Here is a 26,386-nt window from a genome sequence, read left to right on the forward strand (position 1 = left end):
TTTAGTGTGAGCCTGCTTCTCCCCCTCAGATGAGCTCCTGGACCCTGTGCCCCACAGCTCCTGAGTCCTGCACTGCAGGCCTTCTGGACAGGGAGAGGAGAGGCAGACTCCTTGCTTTGCCACCTCGTATGACAGCATGCTGGGCAGCCCCAGGAGACTGCTGCACACAACACCCCAGGCCTTACAGGGCACGTAGGCTCCGTGCAGCACACAGACCTGAAGGCAGCAGGGGCTCCACCCCCAACTCGCCGCTGCCCTTCGGCCTCCCACAGGGGAAGAGCCCAGGCACCTCGGGTCTGCCTCCATGCCGTGCAGGCCCAGCTGCCACCTCAGGTGGCCCGAAGCAGCCAGTGTGGCTCCCTCAGACAGCACAGGTGCCCTGCTCGCCTAGGTGGGCGTGGGCTGCCCTCCACTCCACCCCACCAGGATGCATGCTGGGAAGCCTGGGTTTGAGTTCCCTTGCCCACTGCTGGGCCCTGCGCCTGTGACTTAGTTCTGGAAGCTTCCTTCTATCAGGGATAACAGGCCTGGACTGGCACAGAGAGCTCTGCTAACAGGGGTCTCTGCAGCACTGGGCATGGGTCCCCTCTGGGGGGCTGCTCGACACAGCCACCGCAGCCACATTGCAGAAGCAGGGCTCAGGCAGGGCTCAGGCAGGGACTACCTGCACGAGCCACCCCAGGGTCCCTACAGTGGGACACCTGGCCTATCAATGCCATTGACTGGTGGGGACAGTGACAGGGGCCACAGAGCTGCCTGCCAGTGGCAGCTTCCTCCCTGAGCCCACCTGGGGCCTGCTGGGCTGACATCAAGTGGGCCTGGCAGCCCTGCCAAGGAGCCCCGTCAGCCTTTGCAAAGGAAGCACCCCAGGCCCCACAGCTCCTCTTGACAGACGGTGGGTCACTCACGTGGCCAAAGCCACTGGGAGGCTGATGGATGCCAGAGCTAAGGAGCCCAGTGGGAGCATGCTGCGCATGCACACAGCCGCCCCACCAAGGGACACTGCTGCCAAGACATGCAAACACCCGCAAGCTTCTCTGTGCCCAGGCTTGTGGCTCTGCAGTCCCAGCACACCCCTCCTGTATGCTATGACGGCCTGCGGTCTTCAGCCCTCCCCTGCCACCCGCTACCTGCCCATCAGCTGGTGAGCCCCACTGGACTGTGAGCAGCCTGAGCTGAGTGCCTGCAGGCCACGTCCCCAGGCCTAGCACAGGCCTACAGGGAGGCCCTCAGCTAGCAGGCGACTGGCGGCAGGGTTCCTGGGAGCACCTACAGGCTCAGAGGGGTCACAGCCTGGGGAGCAGGACCTGGGGCTTGGACCCGGGTCTAAAGCCACACCCAGTGCCATCTCCCCAAGGACCTGGCTACCACCCACTCATGGTGGAGGATGGCACCCTGCTCATGGAAAGGAATCCAGGCCTCCTTGGGAAGGCCAAGAAGGGCCTCCCCAGCAGAGGCCCCATTCCCTCCTGCCAGCACGGGATTCCAGGAAAGAACATGTCAGTGGAAAAGAGAGGCTCCTGGAAAACGGAATCAGGATTAGGTCAACCACTTGGCTTTTCCCAGGATACGGTGAGGCGGCAGGCAGGGGGACCGCTGGCCGCTTGGATCTGACACCATCCCTTTTCCAGCGGCACCCGAGGCTCACAGAGAGGGCTCGAGTTTACAGTCTGTTTGGTCCTGTTGCCCCTGAAACCATCAGCAGCTTAAAAGCACACTGGCTCCCCGCCCAGAACTTGCTAGCTGGCCACCAGGGCCATGCTCTCCTCACGGTGCAGCCCAGGAGGGTCCTTCCACCACAGGACTCTAAAGCCGAGGGCACAGGTCCTGCCTCACTCCCCACACCCCTTGCCCTCCCTTCCCTTGGGAATGCTGGTGGCCCCAGGCCCACAGACCTGCTGGGCTCAGGAGGGTGTCCGCAGTCAGTTGTCAGCAGCCCAGCAGCTCCATATCCTAACCCAGGCTTTGAGGGTGCCTGGACAAGGAGAGCTCAGCGGGTCAGAGGTACTGTCACAACAGGAGGACAGCTCAGGAGCCCTGCCCCCCAAACAGCCTTCCAGCTCTTCCTGGAAGGGTCCAGGCCTCCAAAGTCCTCCTAGGCAGGGCCACGGAGCAGAGTGCCAAGGCCCAGACCAAGACCAGCAACCAGGCACCGCCAGGGCAACTGGGCCTACACACTGGCTCTGGCCCTGGATTCCACCCTGGTTGAAGAGGAGCATGTCACGAGGTCCCTTTCTGCTGCCATCTCACTGGGTGACCTCTGACAGTTAGTCAGCCTGAGGTGCCAGCACCCAGCCATGCAAGGGCAGCAAGACCCCTGCTACCAGGGCCATGAGGGCTGGCAAGAGGGCTCCACCTCGCCTGACCCTCACCAGTTCATTCCCCAGGGGGTCTGGCCCAGAACTAGGTGGGCTATGGCCACAGGGCTCCATCCTTGGAGGGCCAGGGTCTTCTTCTGAAGATGGTCTCGCAACACCACACTCAGGTTGAGCAGAAAGGCCAAGATAAAGACAGATGCCATTTCTGGCCACCAAGAGCACGGGTCAGTGTGGCTCGCTCAGCCCTCGAAGGGGCCGGCATTTTATAGACTCCACACCACCCCACAACCCCACAACCCCACAACCCCCACCACACCATTATACAGATGCAGACCCCGGGGTCAGAGTCTTCAGCACAGGAGGCAGAAAGGAGGGAGGCTGTGGGCCTGAGAGCTGTCATCTCTTACATACTTGGCCTCCTCTCTGGGGTCTCTCAAGGGACTGAAGCACCCACCTTGCCTTCACAGCTGGGCTGATCTCAGACTCAGCCAGATAGGCAGCCAGGGCCCAAGGAAGACGAGCTGTCGACACCTGCCAAGGCCACACATCTGGGCCCAGCACCTGTGCCAGGGAAGCCCACTGTGCAGGGCCAATGAGCTAAAGCTGGACTCTGGCCAGAGTGGCACATATCTGTAATCCCAATGACTCAGGAGGCTGAGGCAGGAGGGTCACAAGTTCAAGGCCAGCCCCAGCATCTCAGAGAGGCTCTAAGCAACTCAGGAAGACCCTGTCTCAAAATCAAAAGTAAATAGGGCTGGAGACACAGCTCAGGGGTTAAGCACCCCTGGGTTCCATTCCCAGGGCCAAAAATAAATAAAAAAGTATAAAAATAAATCTGGGCTCTGCACTGCAGGAGAAGCATTCACCTCGGCCCTGAGAGTCTCTGTCCCCGGCTCTCTCCCTCCAGGACTTCATTTTGGACAAAGCCACCCATAAAAATCCCTGGGGCCCCAAACAAGCTCTTGGGTTCGGCAAGCCCCCGTCTGAGGCAGCACGGGCACAGAGCTTAGCCAGCACCCTCTAGTTACCCCACCAGCCGGTTACCTCTGAGCCCCCTGGTTGCCCAGAGCTCCGCAGACCACAGGACAAGCTGGCTTGCAATGAGCGGAAGCCATATTACAGGGAAAACGGTGGCTGCAGGAAAAAGAGATTCTAGAAAGGCTAACCGGCTAAAATGGGAAGTGTCCTTATTGGGAGCCTTTTGGAAAGACAAGAGTTAAACTCCCTTTTATTTCAAGAAAATTAAAAATTCAGTTCCACTTGTACCCAGGCCAAAGGCAGCCGAGACCACGAGGCCAGCTCGCCGGCCTCATCGTTACCGTGTTAAGTCCCGGTGCTGCGGCTCTGCTGCGCTCCATGGTCCTCATTAAGGAACACAGGTCCAATTTCCCGCTGTGAACCCAGCCAACAGCCAGGAAACCCAGGGCTGGGAAAACCGCCCTCAGACGTTCACAGCCTGTGGTCAGCGGGGATCCCTCACCCCTGGCAGCCCCTCGCACTCAATCACACTCCCCAACGGGAGGGCAGGGGTCGCTGGAGGCACGGAACCCGGGGTGCGTCTGTGGCCTGCCATTCCACCAGAGCTGCGGGGCGAGACCGGCCTGTTTCTTGGAAGAACAAACCAGAGGAGGAAGCTGGGTCCTTCTTTCAAGATCCGTTTGTTTTTGAATATTAAAAGCTGTTTTCACTCTAACAACACAAAGAGGGAAGCCACAGGATGCACGCTTCCCGGGTTGATTCCTGCACACGCCTCGCATACACACAGAAAGGGCGCAGCTACTGTCCTCCTCTTACAGATGGGGAAACTGGGTCTCAGAGAGGTTGGAGAACTCAGTGGCCCTCTCATGGCTGGGACCCAGGCCGGCCCCCCTCACTCACTGCTCCCCTAGCCTCTGCACCTTCACGCTTCCCAACATGCCCAGTGAGCTCAGGTTAGCAGCACCTGCGTCAGAGTCCTATTCATTTCTTACGGTGAGAAAAAAGATTTCCTTGAAACTTTAAAGTGAAGGCACGCTAAGAGCACACACAGGCCCCAGAACAACAGCACACAGCGCAGAAACGCTGGAGGTTGGCTCACACCCGATGCCTCCGCCCAGCCTCAGGGGGCTCCCAGAGGCAGATTCTGGTCAACAGATATAAGGACAGCAGCAGAAGCAGCCCTGGCTCCCAGGGCTGAGCAGAGCCCGAGTGCATGCCCCATTGCTGTCAATCACGCTGTGCAAAAGTGTCCTGAAGCTCCCAGTGCCACTGCTTTGCCAGACCCCCCCACCAGCCAAGAGGTAAAAACAGCCATGCAACCCCCATGCCACCTCTCAATACCAGCCCCCCGAACAACCCGGAGGCCACCGCCTAGCTGAGGACAGCCCCAGATGTCCTGCAGTTCATCCCAGGACAAGCCCCGTCGGAAGTCTCCCAGAGGGTGTGCCTCCATAACACACTCGATTTGTCATTGCTGGCCGGCCCCAAGAGCCCCTGGGCTGCTGCAGCCTGGAGGCCTGGCCCCCAGAAGGGCAGCTGGGTCTAGCAGACCCGCCTCACACACAGCTCTGCCCTTGTCCCGGAGCCCACGCCATTTCCATGCAGAGACAGCTGTCTTGGTCCCCAGATGGTCACCCTGGACCACAGGGCTCTGTCCCACCTTCCTGCCAACTCTGGACAGCACCCAGAGCGTGAGAGCCAGCGTCATAAAGTACCTACTACCTGGGGGCCGTGCCTCTGACCCCACGTGATTCTAGCCAAGGTCTGGCAGCAGCCACAGCTACGTCTCCACTTCACAGAGGGAGAAGCTGAGAACAGGCAGCAGCCGAGGCCCACACCCGACACCTCAAGAGCTGAGTCCAGCCAGGGGCTCCTGGGCCAGCTTTCTGCTGACCTGGGCTCACTGTTGTGCAATGCTGTGGCTTCACAGCAAGATGACGCTCCTCATGTGGGCAGTGGCAGGCTCCTCCCCTGTTCTCCCCTCCACCAGCAGACACCATCCACATGTGCATGGGCACAAACAGGAGCATGCACTGCCACACCTGCTCCTGCCCTCAGAGCCCCAGGACTGTCCACACCGACTCTGGCTTGGAAGGCCCGAAGTCCTTGAAAAGACACTGCCCTGGACCCCACTCCAGCCTTGAGACCGCTGGCCAGACCCAGGGTGGGTGGGTACACATGCAGCTATGCGGGTGAGCAGGTCCAGGGAGTTTGCACTGGCTCTCAGGAATTTGGGGAACACCACCCCATTCTGTCCTGTCTCTGGGGCTCTGGGGCCCTGGGGAGGAAGTCCAGGGGCTAAGATAGCTCTCAGAGACCATCTAACCCAGAGGATCCAAACACACTTCAGCCATGGCGTCCTAGGTGCCTCCAAATCTCTGCAACACCAAGTCACGTAAAAAGAAAGGAGCCCAGCCCAGCAGAGGGGCTTCGGTCCCTGACAGATTCCAAGTGCTGCCCCAGCATGCCGGGGTGGCCTTGGGGTCCTGGGATCTGGACCTTCAGAGGTTCCACCTGATTCTGCGGCCCCCACCTGGGCCTGAAAGACTCTGAACCAACCTGGCCAAGGGCGGGTTTCATGCCTGCATCATGATGAACCCCAATCTAGGACTCCACACTGAGTCAGGGCTCCACGGCTGGCGCTCAGCCACTGGCCCTGTCTCTAAAGCATTCCTAGCAAAGCAGGCTCCACAGGCCACTGGAACTCTGAATGGGCCAGCATATGCCAACCTGACCTTCCAGTGCACTCAGAGGGTGCTTCCGCTTCCCAGCACGGCCCCTGGACATCAGAAGGCAGCAGCCTGTGCCTCCAGAACCTCAGGTCCATCCAGCCAAGATGGGGTCCTGGAGATGCAACCAGGCCCTCAGAGGAGACAGTCACTGGTGTCCCCACATGGCCTGCACAAGCAGCCTGACTGGCCACCCTGCCTGCAGGGTACAGGTATCCCTTGGGGCTGCAACAGAGGCCTCAAAAACTGACTACACAGGAGGCCAGCCAGTCCCCAGCCATGAGACAGGCTCCCACGGCTCTAGTGAGGAGCTAGCACTTCACGGCACACGCCCCAGGGGGCACAGGGACCACGGGACCCCCAAGCTTACCTCAAACACTTCCTCATCCAGGATCCGGGTACCAAACACGATGATGCCATTGACATCCACCATGGGGTGGTCACTGCGGTCAAGGAACTTGGTGGTCTTCTTTTTACAGTCGAGGATCAAGGTGACATTTTTCTTGTGGACGCTAAGAGCAATCCTGTGCCACCTGCAAAGAAGCAACACAGACTTTACCACCTGTGTTGAGGGCTGTCCATGCAGAGTGCTCCAGGTCCAGGGGGCCCCTTCCCTCATCGTCACAGCAGGCTACGGTTCAGCCTCTGGAGCCATAAGCTTGGGTAGGAATCCCTGTGCCTCCATGTGCCACCGTGAGGTCAACTCAGCCCGCAGAGCCCCAAACCCTCCTCTCTCAGAGTTATCCAAACCCCCAGAGTTCCTGGGGCACCCGAGAAGGAGGAGCATGGAGAGCTCAGGGCAGGTGTGGAGGCTCCGAGCAGGCTGGCCTGCAGCACTGTCGCACCCCGCAGCAGAAGCCGCAGGGAGGCTGCAGTCACAGTCACATGTTAGCATGAGAGTACCAGCCTAAGTGTGGCCACTGAACCCACGAGAAACCGCGGGCTGCTGCAGAGGCCACTGCATCTGACAGAAGTGACGGGCCCAACAGATCTGCACACGAGTCCCAAGGAGAACACTGAGGTCACATTCCGAAGATCCTCCCAGGTTGTCACTCGGCCCCAGACACATCCACAAGGGCTGGCTGGCTTTCGAGCCACCCGGGTTGGTGTGCCGCCAACAGGATCTGGCAGGTCTCAACTGGGTTCTAGATCATGGCTCCACAAGGAGGGTTTCAATGTCTCCACAAGGAGGGAAGGACACTGAAGCCCCTTCTGAAGGAGATGGTGTAATGACACAACCCCACGTCCCTCTGATCCAGGGAGGCCAGCATCTGATATAGTTAGTGGGTTTTACAAGGGGAAATGAGGCCCAGGGAGGAGCCAGGACCCCCAAAGCCCTAGAGCATAAGCCAAGTCCACTGAGCCTCAGGTCTCTGAGCTCAGTGCCATCTCCTGCTGGTGACGTGGGTGTCACAGTGCTGCTGGCTGCCCCCCTGCTGCAGTGCCCCAGCCAGCCAGCAGGTCAGGGAGCCTGCTCCCCACTCCAACAGGTCACCCCTGTGCCACTTACTTGCCATCCGACAGGTTGATGCCCCTGAAGAGGGGGTAGTCCTCCGGCCCAGGCTTCCCTGTGTGGTCCTCATAGAGGAAGACGGGAGAGCGGCCCATCTCCAGGCCCACCTGCTGGATGCCCTGCTCGTTGTAGATGGACACCAGGAAGGCCTGGCTGCCTTTCTTGGCTCTCACAGTGGTCAGGATGGAGAAGTCCTCAGGGAATGCAGACGCTGGAACAGAGGACAGAGTGAGAGAGCCCCCGGGAGCCCCCGCCCTGCCTCCCACGGCTGTGTGCAAACAGACGGACTCAGGGATCGGACACTGCTGCTGCCTGCAGTGCCAAACAGCCAGGGCTGCACAGCTGCCCTTCGATTGAACTGCTCCTGCGGCCCTTCAGCGCCACATGGCCAAGCTGCCCTCTACTTCAAATGCAAGCTCCTCCAGGAGACCGACTAGTCCTCCAGCAGGCAGCCTCGGTGCCCTTTCCTTAGCTCCCGCACCTCGGGAACCTGTAGATAGATCCTAATTGGAACCTCCCAGACCATGAGCAGCCGCGGGAACACGCTGCCTCCGCATCTCTGTCCTCTGTAGTGTCTAAGCACACCCAGCACCCACCACGGGGGGGAAGTGGGGGGCTGGAGAAGGGACAGGCCACAGGCAGGGGCTGTAGCTGGAACTGTGCTTTTCCAGATTTCCTGGTTAATGTGCAAAACAAGGAGAAAATAGAAAGAAGTCAAAAGACTTCAAATCCAAAATTTAAATTTTCAAATACAAATCCCTTCTATGTTGACAGGAGGAGATGTCCCTCATAACAGGAAGCAGAAGCAATCTGAGCTCATTAAGCCAGACCCAGAGGTCCCTGGGTGTCCAAACCCACTGGCTTCACTGCCTTGCCCACGGCAGGGTGGGAATCTCGGCCTCCTCTCTGTCAACCCTGGAGACAGATGCCCTCGCTGGTGCAATCTGTAGTCCTGCTGAGAGCCCAGGGCTGCTGTACGACACGCAGCTGGCTAATACATGGTGGAGTCAGCCGGAAGTGCCCCAGATCAGTGTGCCCAGATCCCACAGAGACAGCTGTGCACAGCGAGGTGTCAGCAGGGACACTGGCTAAAAAAGAGGGATGAGGACCTGCCTGAGCCACCTCATCCTTCATTACACCAGAAAGGGCAAGAGTCAGGCTTACGGGCTTGGAGCAGACCAGGCTCCACTGCCAGCCCCACCCTTCTGTAGAAATGGAGCAGGTCAACCAGATGGCCCAGACAGCCAGAGGCCACTGCTGGGTGGCACAGCTGGACTAGCAGCAGCTCCAACCCAAAGCTATCTGGGGGCTCCCTCTGCTGATGGAATGAGGCACTGCAGGTGTCCAGTGGTGGGGAAAGTGACATCAGAGGCCACCACACCCTAGTGTTCTAGGACTCCAGAGGGGGTGGAGGAGACCTGGCCTGCTGCAGCCTGCACTTCCACGCTAGGACACGGGCAGAGATCTCGTGAGAGGCCACAGCTGCTCCAGTAAAACCAGCTGGGTCCTGAAGGCTGGAATGAGATGGCACCTGGCAGGTGGAGGAGCCCGCCCAGTGGGTCTCGGATCCCTTGCTGCAGGTCCACAGGTCTCTGGGGCAGCAGCAGGGGAGGCACCCACAAAGAGCTATACACACAGGTCCATCTGCTGAGCCCAGTGCCATGGCCCGCTACCCCAGGGCCCCTGGGCCACAGTGTTGGGGCAGCTCCAGTGGGTGGGTGACAGTGGCCAGTGAGGTCATCTTCAAAAGGCAGGTTTCACTGAGGAATGACTGAGGCTGACCTTCAACAACAAGGGAGAGATTCCACAGGTCACCAAACCACACAGCCACAGGCTCACACTGTTTCCATGAGAGCATTAGAGACCATGCCCAGTGGCCAGGTGCCAAAGTGCCCAACTAGCCAGGCCAGCAGCAGGTCCCAGGTCCAAAAGCAGGTGGGCCCCAAAGGCCAGGGGTCACCTTACCTGAAGCTAAGGGGTCACTGACCTTGTCCAGGGAGCCCTTAGCAATTGCAATCTGAGCTGGCAATGCCTTCACCCTCACTTCCAGGGCCATCTGCTCCCATCCCACCTCAGGACACTCTGTCCCTGAGAGTCCGTCCTGTCTGGAGTGGGAAGGGGTGGTTGTCAGGGTCCACTGCTCCAGCATGATATACTGTGTAGGACCACGGACCTCATCCTGCCCAGCTCATTAAAATGCTGTTTCTCCATTTTAAAAATCTCTATGGTAACAAATTTTCTCAGCTTAGATAAAACCTGAAAAGATAACTTATGTCTAACATTAATCTCTCTCCTGGCAAAATAACAATGGATTTATTGTCACTTTAAGACGGTCCATTCTCATCACGACACAAGCCTGGCCGTCCACACTCTGATCTAGACCATCGGCAGCCTAGAAGTGGATCCCAAGGTCCCTACTGCATTTCTCCCAGAAACCCCAGCTGGGGGTGGACAGCAGAGGGGCAGGTCCTGCCTTCTTCAGCCAAGGCCCACGGCACCAGAGCATCCGAGGCATACAGCAGGGGCCTAACAGATGCTCTGCCACCATGCCAAGTCATATTAAGCCATGTTGGGCGTACTGATTGATGGCTTCACTTGACCACATCATCAATAAGCACTGACTGGTCCCTACTAAGTGCCAGGCTCCAGGAAGACAGTCAATGGACAGACGGTTCCCTGCCCTCAGGAAGTGACATCTCTACAAGGGAGGTACAACAGCAATAATCAAACCGCGTAATAGCAGGGTGATGGAGGAGGCTGGACAGAGTGACCTCAGGGTGTGGCCAACTGGACAGGTGGCCAGAACCTGGGAGCTGGAGCTTCAGTGGCTCAGGAGCACTGGGAGGCCACATGAAGGAACCTCTGCTTCTGTGTCCTCCTTCCAGATTTGGGCCCAAGGGGATAAGGGGCAGCCCTCTGCAGGGACTGGCTCTACTGCCAGTCACTAACAGAGAGAGGTTCAAAACCTGGTGCTGGCCCATCCCGAGGACACCCCTGGGACCACAATGGGAGAGATGGCCTCCTATCTCAAGTAGATGCCAAGGGCAGGGCGTCCACTCAGCCAGGTGGGACCTCAACTCCTATAGTATAGGGGAGCCAGACACAGGCCAGCCTTGGCCAGGAGGGACCCCAGCTCCTGTTGTATAGGGGAGCCAGGAACAGGCCAGCCTTGGCCAGGAGGGACCCCAGCTCCTACTGAATACGGGACCAGGGACAGGCCAGCCTTGGCCAGGAGGGACCCCAGCTCCTACTGTATATGGGAACCAGGGACAGGCCAGCCTTGGCCAGGAGGGACCCCAGCTCCTACTGTATACGGAGCCAGGGACAGGCCAGCCTCATCCAGCAGGAACCCCAGCTCCTACTGTACAGGGCTACCTGGGCTACCACAAGGGGGACACAGACAGGCAGAACACCACAGGCCCGTGACTCCCAGGAGCCAGCAGCCCCTCTTGGGTCTGTCAACCCCCTCAAAGCAGGGTCCAGCTCTGCTTTAGTCCTTGAGCCAGTTCAGCAGTGACACTGCGCAGTCCAACTCCCAGGAGCAGCCGACAGCGTGGCGTTGAGCCCTAGTGCAACAGACCTCAGGATCCTAATCAGTGGCACAAGCAGGAGAGGGAGCTCCTAGCACTGGGGAGAAGAGCCGGTCCCCGGCCTGCTGCCTGCTAGAGGCACTGGCAACGCAGGGAGGGTGTTCCTTAGAAGTCAGCCTGGGACCTCGCCCCCAGCAGGAGAAGGTGGAATTCAAGGCCGTCCGGGTCACCGTGCATCCCCAGGGACCAGAGTCAGGCATGGGGCACAGCTGTTGGGCAAGGTGGACAGCTGTCTGGTCTGGGCTACCACCAGGGGGACACAGACAGGCTGTAAGTACCTGCATAGCTCAGCCACAGGCTCCCAGACCAGCCACCGGGCCTGCTGAGGGGACCTGTGGTGGCTGGAAATAAGCCCCAGCCGTGGGCTTCTCTGCCTCTCCGACACAGACCTAGGGGTCCGTGGCCCAGCCCTGACTGCGGCCACCAGGGTAACCAGCCCTTCCCGTGCAGCCACCTACAGGCAGGGCCTCTGTCCCAGCCACGAGGCCCTCTGGGAGACCACCTGAAATGGCTGGCACTAGACCACATCAGGGCCATGTGACCTCTACTTTGAGAGCTTCCAATCCTGATGCACCTTCCAAGTTCCTGCCAGTATGTCCCAAGGTCAGGGCACAGGATCACGGCCGCTTATTCAGAGGTCATGAGGAAGGACCAGGAATCCAGAATGTGCTATCCCCTGAGGTCCTCAAAGTCGGATTGCACTGATGGTCAGCGATGTCCCTCAAGACTGAACAGTGTCCCTCAAACCTCAGTGGTGTCCCTTGAACCCAATGGTATGCCTCCCAGGCTGAATGCTCGGGACCTTCAGAAGGGACTCCATCCACAGAAACTCCCCCGAACATCCCGAAGTGCCCTTCAATTCCACTTGCCCTAGTGGGGACCACACAACCTGACTATTACCAGGGGTGAGCACTTTTGTCAAGTGTCTGATCAAGTTATTAAGCAAGAACACAGGAGAAAACGCCCCTTTCCCACTGCTCAGGAAGCCTTCCTGGTCTTGATGACTGAGCCTGGTCCTGAGGTCTGTGACCATCCCCGCTGCAAGATGATCCAGTGAGGAAAAGCGTCCAAGGCACAGTCGTGGTCCATTTGCTGTGAATTAGTGGCATTGCCCAGAATGAACCAACCAAAAGTTGGCTAAAGCTCATCTGCCAGGCTGGGAGCCCCCTCCCCACCCCCACAACTCGCCCCGGAAAGTCAGCGTCACCCTGTGCTGCTGGGTAGGGGCACGACCTACGGCTCAGGTCACAGGGCCCCCGTCAGCCCCCTCTGGCCTCTGCCTGGGCCCAGTCTCCCAGGTCAGGACGTCTAAGCCTGGGGCCACGGGGTGGACAGCAGGCACTGGGCAAAGACACAGTGAGCCCATGGCATGGTTCCTAAGGACACGCTCCCCACAGGCTCCACACCTTGGCAGAGCCACCAGATGAGCAGGCTCATGCTAAATGACCACTGGATGAAGGCCCGGACTCCCAGGGACAAACTCTAAAGTCAAGATGGACTTGAGGAAGGCTGGGGGGAGCTGTGGGCACAGGGACAAGGAGAAAGGACCAAAAAAAGCAAAAGCCCAGCCAGCAAGAGTGTCCTTCAAGGACGCAGTGGGGACACGCAGTTAACAGTCACCACTGCTGTGAAAAACTGCCCCGACTCCCGTTCAATGTCGGGGTCACATCCAGGCCACCAGAGAGATGGAGCACAGTCTCCTAATAACCACAAAACATCTCACAAGGTGACTTTATCTGCCACAGCCATTCCTCTCTCCCCTAAGTCAGGCCAGGCCACCAGCACCTCCGAGGAGGGTGTCCATCACCCAGCCACTTACACCTGTCCAGATAAGACGGAGGGCTTAATTAACTCGCCTGGGAGGGGATGACATGACTGCCCCATCGCTGGTGACAGGGACAATGTGGAGGGTGCATGGCACAGCTAGCGAGGCTCCCCCCAGGGTATGTAATTAAAAGCAGAGATCTGGCGCTGGCAACAGATTCTCATTAAAGCCTCAGGCCGCTCACTGGGAGTCACCATGTTTGATTCATGTATCTCTTAATGTCATTGTCCCCAATTAAGCTTCTGTCGGTAGCCGCTTCCCTTCCTGGGTCCCCGAGCTTTCTCCTAGCCTCGTCCCCTGGGACCATCCGTCTCCTTTGTGCACTGGAGACCTGGCAGCCTGTCTAGAGACCCACCTGCTTAGAAAGCAAAGGGCACAGATGAGGCCTCCCTGCCCAGCTCTGGTGGTGGACAGTGACGGTCACTCGTGGCTGGCTATAATGCTTTCACTATCCTGAAATCAAACTGGGTCCACGAGTGGCTTCTAGGAAACCATGCTGACCTCTGCGGACACCAGGCTTCCGCTGGACTCCCTGCTGGAGACCTGAGTCCACAGGGTCCCCGCCCAGCCGCACGTCTCTTACCAGGGTACAGCTGCTTGGTGGGCGCACTAAGCTGGGCGTCTTTGGAGACTCGGTATGCGACGTCTGGGCCTTTGGAAGATCGTCGTGTGGCGCAGAAACCTGTGGTCTTTGTTATCCCGTCAGGCAAGTTGTGAAAATCTAGAACCTTCAGGAGATCTGCCGGCTGAGCTGCAATGAGAGGGACTGGGGTCAGCCAGAGAGGAAGGAGTGTCGCGGGAGCACTTGTAGGAGGGGCTCTGATGACTGCCCGCGCTGCACCCCCACAGACCCGACCGCAGCGCTGAGGGCCCAGCTCAGGACAGTGGGGCCTGCTACAGCCTGTAGCCACACCAGCAGCATACCTTGCTTGCCCCCTCTGATGGCTGCCACCGTCCCCATTTGTGCATGAGTGGCCCTTACTCCCAATCCTCATGTGGCCAGAGCTTCGGGAGCCTGCCTCTCAGTACACCCTCTCTGATGGTGGCACAGGAGGTGTGTTTGTCCCCAGACAGAAGCTGGGGGCTACAGAAGACCCACCATGCCAGGACCACCCTCATGGTGCTGTTAGATGCAATAGGAGTGATTGACAGCTCAAGAACTTGTTGGGCGACCCCCAGAGGACCCACCCCTCCGAGTCTCCACTGCTACTGGCAAATTTTATCCCCTTGACCAATCAGCTGTCACCTCCCACAACAGCTTCCATCAGCCCAGAGACCATACACAGGAAGAGGAGCAGGACCCCACATTCCTTCTGGAAGGTTCCTGCCCACCAGCCTTCAGGGGCTGCTCAGGGATGGCAGAGGTCCTGAGGGCCTGCGAGAAGCTGACCCTCGGACCTGCAAAGCCAAGGGCTTCTGGAGAGCTCAACATACCCCCAAACCAAAGACGGCCCCCCTGTTACTAGAAGCTCGAGGCGCCCTGGGGGTTCAGGCAGAGAAAATAACTCCAACCTGCTGCAGAACAAGTGTGTGGCTGGGCGCCACCCGGGGACTCAGGGACCCCCGGCCAGCGCCCAGCTGGGTCCTCATGGGAGGGACTTGGCGCTCCTCTCCGTCCTGAAGCCGTCTCCAGGCTGTTTTCAGGAAGGCAGCCGGTTACCCAGGCTGCGGATCCTGAGTCCCCCACCTATCTATGTCACTTCTGCAGCCCGGCCCCGCTGCGTCCTGCCATCTGATCAAGGGATGCAGGGAACCATTAGGGGGCAGAAGGGGCTCAGCACGGACAGCCAGCACACTTGGTCCAGGGCAACCGCTACTTATTTCCAAGTCACTGGCTTTCCCCTCTTTGATTTTCCTGGATGCCCTCGGCCAGGACCCAGGGCCCAGATTCACATGTGTGGCCGATCCCGCGTGTATCTGTGGCACCTCTGGGGCACTCAACATCGAAAACAAAGCCCTCACCGGGCACTGGTCCACCCGACAGCAGAGCTGGGCTGAGCACAGGTTTCTGGCGAGGCCGAGTGGCCCAGTCCCAGGCCTGGACCCGGCCGTGGGAAGAGATGGCCGAGCCAGCCGCCAGCACACCTGCGGGGATGAAGCGGCGCGGCCCCATCATCTCCGGCACTCGGCTCCAAGGTTGGCAGTGGCCTGCGAAGGGATCAGGGATCCGGGCGGGGCTTCCTGGACTCACATCAGAGCTGGGCCGAGATGCTTTTCCCAGACCTGGGGCTGCGAGTCTGTTCCCTCCATTACCTAAGGCGGAGGCTGTCTCAGCCCCTTCCTGGCCATGGGTACAGACCTGCTGCCACAGGAAAAAGGCCCCCAGGCCTCCAGGCCCGGTGCCACCCTCCACGGCCAGCACCTTCCTGTGCCAGAGTACACGAAATGTCAACTCTCAAACAAGCACGTCAGGCAGCACGGGCTCCTCCAGCTCCGCTTCCCACCCTGGGCCTCGGCTCAGGGGCAGTTTCTCTGTCAGGCTGAGAGCCCACCTGGAATCACACAGGCTCTGGGGACAGAGGACGTGGGTGAGAAGCCAGCACCCCCCAGGATCTTGGCTGGGGGGACCCGTGGGAGAAGCTGCAGGCACCAGCCAGAGTGGCCTGGTTCCCAGCACCTCAGGCTCCGCACCTTTGCCCCTCCTTTCTGTTTCTCCTCCATCAGCCCCAGGCATGGCCCCCCAGGGGCCAGGGTCAGGGAAGCTGGACACTCTGTCCATGTGCTTCCACTCGGTGCCAACATGCAATCTCAGAGTGCCCGCGTCCTCGGGACATCTCACGGAGGCCGTAAGCAGGCGCTGCGTGCCCAAACTGCAGCGGAAGGGATTCGGTAAGGCCGACGTAAGGAAGGAGAGGGCGAATGAGGAAGGGTCTGGGGACAAGGAGGGCAGGCACAGTGCCACCTCGGGGCCCAGACAGAGGAGACACATGGACAGACGAGGGAATCCATCATCGAGCAAATAACAAGGGCAATGTGGCAAATCAGGCGGCAGAGGTGCCAGAGCCAGCTCTCAGGACTGGCCAGCGGGCAGCCCCGGGATTGCCCTCAGGTGGCCGTGCCTCCCCAGCAGGCTCCTCCACCATCAGCCTAAAAGCCGGCCACCGCTCTACTCTCCTCCAGGGCTGAGACCTGGAGTTATCCAGCTCCATGGCACCCTGGGGCCCACCATCCCCTCCTTTCACAGAAGTGGCCTCCAGAAGGACGGCAGCACACAGCACTGGGCTCCCCAGCTTGCACTACAGTAGGCTACTATGACCTCGAGGTGCAAGGCACAAGGACATGGTCCTGGACTCTACTGAAGGCCTGACACACAGGACCCTGCCCAGTAGGGAAGGACAGAGGGTCAGAGGCAGCCTGGCATCAGGCCCAAGGGCAGCTGCAGGGAGCCCAGCCCAGCAATGCTGGGCCCCTGCCCTCCCCTGCAAGAAGGGCTGCTGAGCATCTGCACGGGCATCCAGCACCTCCCAGAGCTGATGAAATGAGACATCTGCTTTGGGCAGGAACTTACATTGGTTCCTGGTTCCTGGTCATCAGCTAGGACAAGACAGGACACCAAGGAATGGCTGAAGCTGGCCGGGACGCCAGCCCACCCTGCTGGAGGGCACATCTGAGGCTCAGCTGCCCCTACCTGTGGACCTAAGTCCCTCAGAGAAGGACACCTCACAGCTACCCGTGCCAAGGCCACAGAAGACAGCCTGCCTTCAGGACGGGGGAGGCCTGAGTCACCCTCCAGAGCCACCTGGGATGTGTCCCCAGCATGCAATCTGGAATCCAAGGTCTGCCACTCCATGTGACCACTGTCCTGCCAGCCCCAGGGATGGAAATGCTCAGAGGGAACCCTCACCAGAGCTGCTCAGCGCCTCCTGCGCCCAGCAGAGCAGGGAGGCCCACCTGAGCGCTGAGGCCCACGGGGCAGACTCCAGGGAGCTGCTTCCTGGGCTTAACCATCCTCCCCCCGCCCACTGGGCACTGCTGGAGAGCACTCCGGGAAACAGCAGAAGGGGTGGGGCCTGCATGCTGGGCGGGGCCTCCACTGGCCAGCCCTTGACTGCTTGCTGGGTGAGTGAGCAGCTGTCCCACGGGGCAGGCTGCGGGAGAAAGGACAGGACACCTCTGCTGCTCCTGCGCTTTGTAAGTCAAGCTGCCCCCACCCTGGAGAGCTCTGGACATCACCGTCCAGCACACACACTGCTCCGCACTCTGCCTGGGAGGGGCGGCCTGAGGAGCCCCTCTGCATGGGCCAGGTGGGGGTGGCTTTGGGGCTTTGCTCCAGTTCAGCCTTTCCTGACCTGTGTCTGAACCAGCGACACATCTCCAAGAACTCGCTAGTGACGGACTGCCTCCGATCGGCCAGCCTCTGTCCAGGTTGCGGGCAGGCGCCTGCTCCTTCCTGCAGCTCTCGCTCTGGGAGCACCTTAGCCCCTGGAGTCCCAGACACACCCCCAGATTGCTCCTTGAGGCGCCACCTTGCAGTCGGGTGGCAGTCCCTGTGCGGCGGCTCCTCCCTGCCCGACCCCAGGTCCTCCCTGCCCGTCCCCAGGACCTCCCTGCCCGTCCCCAGGTCCTCCCTGCCCGTCCCCAGGTCCTCCCTGCCTGTCCCCAGGTCCTCCCTGCATTCCTGCCCTCCCCAGGCCTCACCAGCTGCAGGGTGAGGTGGGGCACCAGTGTCACCAGTGCTGCCTCTACCTCACTAGAGGGTCATTGCCCACGCCCTGTGGCACTGGGCCCTCCTTCTGAGGGGGGACCTCTGGGGAAACATGCTGGCCCAGCCCGGGTCCCTCTGTCCCCACGTCATCTGCACAGTCCCATGCACACAACCACTGCCCTTGAGCTGAAGGAAGCCACACTCTGGTCACACACAGCCTCAGAATCCCGGGGGCCAGGCAGCATTGCTGGGATCGACGTGGCCTGCAACTGCAGTCCCCGGCTCCAGGGCAGCGTGCCCACTACAGGTGGCAGGACAGTTCCAGACCCCCTGGGACAGGAGGGCACTCTGCCTCTCCACAACACCAGGGCTGTCGTCTTCAGACACCAAGGCCTGGACCAAATGTCCGTGGACTAGAGGGAGAGGGACATGGAAAAGGGCTTTGTGCTCCACGGCGGCCCGGCTGTCCTCAAGAGAAAACAGGCCTTCTGAACAATGGCCAGCATCTTCAGTTCACAGCACAGAGCCACCTGGGCTTGGAGCCCAGAGTCAGGCCAGGTCACGGACGAGCAAGCCTTACTGTGACAGAGAAGATGAGCTGAGGGAGGGACAGCCACCCCCAAGATCACACAGCACCTGGCACAGAGCAGGCCGCCACAGCGCCTGGAGAGAGGCCACAGGGCACTGCTCCCCCACCCCTCCCTTACTCCCCTGCTCTTCCTGGGGGCCACCCTCTGAAGGGCTGGACTGAGGACAGCCATGGGGAGGTGGCCCCAGGGGTCCTGCCAGGACCTCCCCCAGCCCTCCTCAGGCGGTGGCCCCCTGGCAGAGCGCCAGCAGGTTGGAAAACACAGGGGTGTGGGGAGGCTTGGGAGGCCCCACCAGGGCCTTCTTAGATGGCTGGATCTCGGGATCAGGGAACACTGGAGGGCAGGGGAGGAGGCCGCGAGGCCAGGGGCTGGGCGGGCAGCATCTTCCTCCCCCACCGCCCCCAGGGCTGTGCAGGCACAGGACCTGAGCTCAGGCCAGGCCCAGGATCACCGACACCCAAAAACAGGTCCCGCACCCCTGAACCCCTAAACTCTCTTCCTCGGCCCCGCTTCACCCACTCCTGGTTCCTCTGCCTTCCCCAGCCCCTGTCCCATGGGACCTCACCAGAGCCCCGAGGGGGCTGACCCATTTCCACACCAGACCACAGGGCTGCTGGGCCTCACCATGATGCACTAGGCACCTGGAGCTGCGCAGTGCACAGCCTGCCCACCCTCCTCCTCCAGCCCAGGAGTGCTGCCTAAGGCCATTTGCACCCCTGGGCACAGCACAAGAGATCAGCAGTTTGGGGCTGGGCAAGGCTGGACCCCCTTGAACCTGGCCCTGCCCCTCTACGCTATGGACTGGGGCCGAGTCTTCCTCAGCTATGGTGTGGAGCTCGGGCTGGAATGGCTGTCAAGGCCAGCCTGGTAGCAGCCCAGGCCTGGAGGCCTTACACCACCCCCCCCCCCGCACCCACCAGCCTTCCCTACAAGGCCCCTGACCACCTGCAGTCACCACAGCCCTCAGGGCAAGAGCTGGAGCCACAGGAGACTCTGCTCACCAAGCCACTCTTCCCTGAGGCTGGGGAAGTGACCAGAAGCTCAGCTCAGGGACACCGCTCAACCGCAGTCCCCGGTGGTCCCCTCCACGGCTCAGGGACGCTGAGCATCCGTGCTCCTGGCCCAGTGCTCCTGCCCCCAGAGAGGAGCCGAGGACCCCCAGAGCGGCTGCCCACAGCACCCTCACTAAGGGAGCCGCCATGGCCCTGCTGTCTGCACACGGCACGTGGGCTCCTGAGCCTGCACTAGACAGCCAGCTCAGAGCGCCCACCTCACTTGTCACCACCGAGTCCCCAGGTGGTGGAAAGCACTGGTGTTTAGGGGTCAGACTTGACTTTGATCTCGGAACCCCCATGTACTAGCCCCAAGGTCCTGGGCAGAGCCCGGAGGCTCCTAGTCACTCTCTGTAAAAGGGACACGTCACCAGGGCAGAGACAGCAAGGGCCACGCTAGCCTGGAGCACATGGGCAGTGCTAGCTCATTTACACCAGCCTGCAGTCTGGCCCTTGCCCCAGGCCAGGGATGTCCCCAGCACCCCCACCAGTTCCCACAGTGGACCGTCACGGGGATTAGACGAGAAATGAAAAACACAGCGTGATCAGGCCCTGTTCAGGATGCCCCATGTCAGTGTGAGGGTGCAGTCGGAGCTGGAATGCGTGAAGAATGGATTAGAACTGACGCCCAGGGGCGTCTCCGACAGCAGAGGGCAGAGGCACCGACCCATCAGAACACAGGGACAGCCTGCAGGGCTCTGCCCAGGAGCTGGCTCAGCCTCAGGCGCACACCTGGGCCACCCCGCGGGCTTGCCCCGCCCACCTCCCATCACAGGGTCCCCAGGCAGGCAGCAGGCCATGGCCCTGGGCAGACAGCAGGCCCCTGTCTTTGCTGGGGGTGGGGGGTGAGGGTCCTCCGGGGCTGCAGGGCTGTGGTCACCAGCTCTCCTGCTGCCCAGCAGCCACTAATTGCAAGACTGGACACCTGTTGGTTGGCAGAGGCCACGGGGGAGCGGCGGGGGCAGAGGAGGGCGCCTCCAGGGTGCAGGCCGCAGGGCGGAGGCTGATCCTCACCCAGAGGGACTCTGGGGCAGCTGCCAGGTCCTGTCCTGGTGGGGCAGCTGAGGCTCAGCACACACAGGCCTCCCATGCCCAGCCTCCTGCCACCCCCCATCTGGGCAGCCCACCTGTGAAGGCAGGAAAAGGAGCAGAGGGGGCGTGGCCAAGGTCTCAACCAGAGTCACAGCCCAGGGCCTCCAAGTTACGGGCATAACAGGTGCTTCCAGAACCCAGCAGACAAACTGCAGCTGCCACCCTGTGCTCGGGAAGGGCCTCGGGACAGTGCTGGGCAGTGACAGGGCAGGGCCAGGCTGGCTCCAGGGAGGAGAGCTCTTGCTCACTGACTTACGGACTCAGGGTCCAGGCTGCAGAAGTGCCTCCCCGTCCCACTCTCGATGACCCGGAAACACGGCCCCTAGACACGCTCTTGCCTGCACTCTGCTTCGGCAAAGGGCCACCCAGGTGCCCGGGAAACCTCAGGATGGCCCACTGGGCACGGAGAGGAAGGGATGGACGAAGGAAGCAGGAGCGTGGCTCAGGAGGGCGTCACGGTGAAGGGTGAGGGGACGGCCTGCAGGCCCCGTGCTGTGCACCCCGTGGCCAGCAGGGGTCGTGCCCCAGCACCCCACCCAGGAGAGGCGGCTGGGGACAGACCACCAGCCCCCGCCATCAAGGCCACAGCCGAGCACCACGGCTCCGTGGCTGGGGCTGGCCACCTCGCTCTCCCTCTCCCAGTGCTTCTACTTTCCTGGTCAGAAAGTCAAGGATCCGAGAAGCTGTTGACCATGGTGTCCTGGGGGGGATTTCATGGGAACTTGTGGCTCAGGTCAGGGGCAAGGGTCACCCTGCTACTCAGGGACACAGTCACTACAGAAGGCCCACAGTGGGGAGGCACTTCACTTGTACTCCAGGTCACACGGGGACTGTCGGAACACGGGCTGTGACTGCCCATCTTCCACTTGGCATCGAGGCTGACCTGAGATCTGCCCTTGGTGTCATCACATCATCCACACACCGTGGCCAGACGTGGGCCAACGAGCCTTCTGCAAGGCCCACCACACACACCTGCCACCCCAAGGTGACCACTGCGCCCAGCTGTGCCACCTCTCGCTGTGAGCTCAGCAGGATTCAGACACACGGCGCCTGGAAAGTGGTCACACCTGCAGCCAGGACTGGGAGAGGCAGGTGGACACAGCAGGGCACAGGAAAGGGCTCTTGCAAGGGACCTGGCCAGCCTTAGCAGATGGGAGGAAGGCACAATGTCACAGGCAGAGTCTGGGCCACCCAGGGAACGGGCACAGGACAGCGCAGGCCAGAGAGCCGAGGGAACCGGGCCAGGCCATCCAGAGCGGGCAGCTCCCACTGTCCCGATGGTGAGGGTGCAAAGACTGGCTTGAGGCCGTAGGTGGAAGACCAGGAAGAGCCTCACCGAGCCAGGGACACTCCCCGGAAGAGGCCAGGACGCATCCACACTCCTGCATCTGCTGAGCGCTCCCTCCCGCCGGCCATGGCCACTCTCCATCTGCTTTGTTAATAGACATGTCTGTCTTGCTGTCATTCCTCCAAGAATCAGGGACAGAACAGGAGGAATGCCCAGGACACGATGCCCACAGCCAACTGCCAAGGACGCGCACCACAGAGGCCTGCTCTGTGCACATGGGCGCTGCCAGCCGGTTCTGGCCATCCCAAGAGTGGCCCCTGCAGACAGGGTGCAGAACCAGATGGGGATCCTGACTCCTCAAAGGTCCTTTGTCTCTTCGTTGGGTGGGGGTGAGGGTGCAGAGCCCGGTTCCTCTGTCCAGGGTAGGCTGCTTGCCTGGCGAGTTCTATGGGATCCCACCTGCTTCCAGAACAATCCAGAGCGGGCAGACTGCCACTGGGCCAGTGGGGGTCACACTGGCAGAGTGACCTGCCTCTAAGTCACCTCACCAGGAAATGGCCATGAAGCTGTGCTACGGGGACAGGCGAGAGACCATCATGGAGCTACTTCAGCCCCAAGTCAGGTTCTCACAGGCCCAGCTGATCCAAGTGGCTTCCTTTCTTGGCGGGGGTTGGTACTGGGGATTGAACTCAGGGACACCCAACCACTGAGCCTGTCATCAACCCTGGCTCAGGGTTTAGAGACAGGGTCTCACTGAGTGGCTTAGTGCCTCGCTGTTGCTGAGGCTGGTTTTGAACTCATGATCCTCTAGTCTCAGCCTCTGGAGCCACTGGGATTACAGGCGTGCACCACTGCACCCAGCTCTAAGTGGCTTCTTGACACAGAGGAAGCTCTGGGCCACTGAAACCACCACCAGGGCTAAGCACCTGCTGTGTGTCGGAGCATGCGTAGGTCCACACCACGGGCTGGCCCTCGCTGTACAATCTGGGCACTTCCACATGGCCCGTCCCCACCAGGGCTTCCTGCAGTGTTGGCAGAGTTTTTAGGACTCAGGAGCAATGATAAAGGTTCTCTGTGCTGTGTTCAATGAATCCAGGCTCAAGGATGTACCCTAAAACCACGAGCAGCTGCACCACCCTGTGCCTCAGTTTCCCTGCCATAAGAGGATGTGCCTCACCTGAGATGCCTCTGGCAACCATTATGTGCAACACCAAGACACTTCTGAAAGACTGGCAGGTGCAATTAGCAATGCTAATGAGGTCAGACCCAGGCTCCCTCCACTCTCAGTAATTACTCTGACTCATCAAAGCCCCATCATTCAAGGAAGCTGGAGGGGAACAAGCAGCCCTGCTGGGAACCAGGACAGACTCCACTTCCTGGAGGCCTGCCTCTGCAGCACCCCCAGCCCTGAGCACGCAGGAGCTGCTCCCACCTGTGAGCTCCGTGATGAGGGACACCTCTGACCTCACTGCAGAGCAGGAAGAGTGCTGGGCCCTGGCACTTGTGCGGTTCAGGGCTCTGAGGGGGACAAAGGGCTAAGCCAGCCAGTGAAGAACAAGTCAGTGCCTTCAAATGAACCCAGAGAGCAAATGCACAGCCGGCCAAGGAGCAAGCGCAGGGAGGAGGAGAAACCGACCCCGGGCCGCAAGCATTGAAGGGCCATTCTGGGCCATCACGCTCCCTGACCTCCAAGGCCCAGGTGTGAACTGGGAACAAGGACCAGTTATGCCTGCAAGCGGCAGCTCTCCAGGGCTCCCTGATGGTGGGGCAGGAAGGGGACGACCCACCCAGCCTGATTCGGGGTGGCCAAGACCCGCCACCAGGTGAACACAGCAAGGGGCAGAAACCCTGAGAGGACAGCGTCCCTTTCAAGTAAAAATAAGTAAAACGTGTCCACGCAATCTGAAAACCGCCCGGTAGACTCGTGCTCACAAGCCCAGAGCAACATCCACCACGGGGCTCCTGGTTCCCTGGGAGATTTGGGAGAAAGTGAAGGGGAACGTGAGCTGGCCCTTCTCGTCACGCACCTACTTCTGAAAACTCGAAGGGTACACCCACATAAACCCGCTCAATTCCACTAATCCCCCAAAGGAACCATGATAAAAATTTAAAGCATGGAAGTTTTTAAATGGCACAAGCCCTTGAACGCAGAGCCCATCACATACCCCCCTCTAGCCAGGCTGGACACACGTGACGGGCCACATGGCTGGCTTTCTGATTGAAGCTTCAAGAAACCAGTAGCTTCTGTTCCCTGCCACTCTGAACCCAGGCACCATGCAGTGGGGAGCCCAGCTGCTCCTGGACAGTCCCATGTGAAGGGGAAGCCAGGCCCCCAGGCAGCTGCAGGCCCACTGCCAATAGGGGAAACCAGGGCAGCCCACAGTGCCACTCACCTGCAGCCAGGTACGCAGGCACCGCCCTGACCAGCGCTGCCCAGAGAGCAGCCACGGCTTAAAATAAGAGACTGCTGCTGCCTTCAGACCCTGAGACTTCCCCCAGCTGTCAGGCACTACAGATGACCACACGGCACGTGACCCACTCTGCAGCAGAAATACACCCCTGCACCTGGAAAGGGAAGGGCGACCCGACAACGTGGCTGGCAGCTAAACACAAGTCGGTGGAGACTTGTCTCCTTTCAAACTGGCAGAACACCCTCATGTGCACACAGTGGCGAGGGTGCAAGTCCCCTCAGGACACCTGGGGTCTGAGCGACGCTCTCACCACAGTCTGGCACTTGGTCCTGCTCCTCTCGGAAGCACCTGCGGCTCTCACCTCACCACAGCATCAGGGAGAAGCACAATAAGGTGCTCGCACCACAAGAGGCGCAGACCCACGTGCCCTGGGACAAGGGCGCGCTCCAGCCCGGGCTGGGCGCACGAGCAATGAGCAGCCATGGGCAGCAAGAGCACGGGTCCCGCTCACGTGGACAGCTTGAGGTCTCTTCTGCCTGGTCAATGGGCTTACTGGACATGACTCATGGAAGTAAAGGCTTCATTTCAAGCCTCCCATGCAATGAGCTCTCACAGACGTGTGGTCCTAGGACCACCACACAACCCAGAGACAGCATGGTCACGCCTCCTGGTCCCTCTGGTCTTCTCCCCATGCCAGGGTCCCTGGCAGCCCTGGTCTCTTCTCCAAGGTCTCTTAAATGGGTCACGTCTGCATGGTCTCTTGTGCCTGAGCTCTCCTAGGCACTGGGATGCACATGAAGGCCTCAGGTGGCCGTCCCAAGCAGTGGCCCTTGTGTGGACGGTCCACAATTCACCCATCCATGGGTGAGGTAAGGGTCAGCTGGATCATGTCCAGTCTGTGACCATTGCATATTCTATATTTGTTTTTGTTACACAGCAGCATATGAACATGCAGGACAAGACTTAGCGTGGACATAGGCTTTCATTTCTCTTGAGTAAACACCTAGGAGTGGAATAGCCCACGGTTTCATAAAACACCTGCCTGACTTTTCCAAAGGGGCCGCCCCATCCTCATAATAGCCTGCAAATTCCCCCACAGCCACACCCACGTGTGCACACACCAACGTGTGTGCCATGGTGACATCTCCTTACAGCTCTGACTTGCACACTCTGAGGGCTGAAGCCAGGCACAGGCACACAACGGCCATTTCTGGATTCCTTTCGTGAAACACCTGCTGAAGCCTTTGGCCTGGTTTTAAGTTTAAATTTAGATTCCTTTCCTGTGCTTCTTCATCAGCTCTCTGTTTTGTGAGTATTTGATTCCCATCTCGTGACCCCCCATTTTCCCATTGTGTCTGTCAGGGAGCATGGGTTCTGCTTTGGTAAAGTCTCAGAGAGCAGCTCTGTTATCTGTCAGGGCTCCTAGTTTTTGTGTCTAACATAGAAACCTGCCTGACTCAAGGTTAAAAAGATTTTGCTTTATCCTTTACGGTTTTAAGACTCACATTTGGATCTATGATCCCTCTTACTTCTCTATGCTATTTGAGGTAGGGGTCAGGGTTCACCTCTTTGCCAATGGATGTCCATGGCTTCAGAACCAGTTACTGACCAAGGCCATCCTTTTGCCATGGAGTTGCCTTGAGTGTATTTATGGACTCTGTCCACTGGTCCCCATCTTTCTGTCAACACTATACTGCCTTGGTCACTGTAGACTTAGGCAAGTCTAAAATCACCTAGCACGAGTCCTCCAATGCTCTCCCCTTCCAAAACGGTTTTGGTTGTTTTAGGTTCTTTGCAATTCCACATAAGTTTCAGCACTACCTTGTTGATCTCTGTTTTAAGCAAGCCTGATAGAATTTTAAATTAGCATTGCATTGAATCTGTACATCATGTGAGGAGAAATATCTTTAATAATTTTGAGCTTTCTTATCCATGAGAATGGTGAATCTCTGGATGTCTTCAGATTTTCTTTTATTTCACTAAACAATATTTTGTAATTTTCACTATAAGATTTGCACATTTTTGTTGAATTTATCTCTAAGAATCTTGTGCTTTTGGTGCTATTATAATGGCTTTTAAATTTTCTATTTCCAACTGATCGTTGCTACTCTCTAGAATGCAACTGATTTCTGAACCTGTCACCATGCTAAACTTATCAGTTCAGAAGTTGTTTTGTAGATTCCTCAAGATTCGTATGCAGTCCATCATGTGGTCCACAAATAAAGACAGTTTGTTTTTTTTTTCTCTCCTCTCCAATCTGTACATCTTTTATTTCCTTTTCCTGCCTTATTGCACAGGCTGGGCCCTCCATGCAAGGTTGAATGGGAGTGATGGGCACAGGCGCCTTGCCCTTTC

At 59.3% G+C, this 26,386-nt stretch overlaps 1 protein-coding gene across 4 annotated transcripts in view; it reads right to left on the reverse strand.

Annotated features, from left to right (window-relative positions):
• The window catches only part of Col5a1 (collagen type V alpha 1 chain), a 139,077-nt gene that overhangs the window by 91,281 nt on the left and 21,410 nt on the right, over positions 1–26,386 (reverse strand). For all 4 annotated transcript variants that reach the window (XM_076845122.1, XM_076845120.1, XM_076845123.1 and 1 more), the window contains exons 2-4: positions 13,537–13,704; positions 7,536–7,749; positions 6,396–6,558 (exon numbers count right to left, since the gene is read on the reverse strand). In XM_076845122.1, the coding sequence (XP_076701237.1) occupies positions 6,396–6,558; positions 7,536–7,749; positions 13,537–13,704 (545 nt within the window). The remainder of the gene's footprint in view (positions 1–6,395; positions 6,559–7,535; positions 7,750–13,536; positions 13,705–26,386) is intronic.

Source organism: Callospermophilus lateralis, chromosome 2, assembly GCF_048772815.1.
Source record: "Callospermophilus lateralis isolate mCalLat2 chromosome 2, mCalLat2.hap1, whole genome shotgun sequence".
Classification (NCBI taxonomy): domain Eukaryota; kingdom Metazoa; phylum Chordata; class Mammalia; order Rodentia; family Sciuridae; genus Callospermophilus; species Callospermophilus lateralis.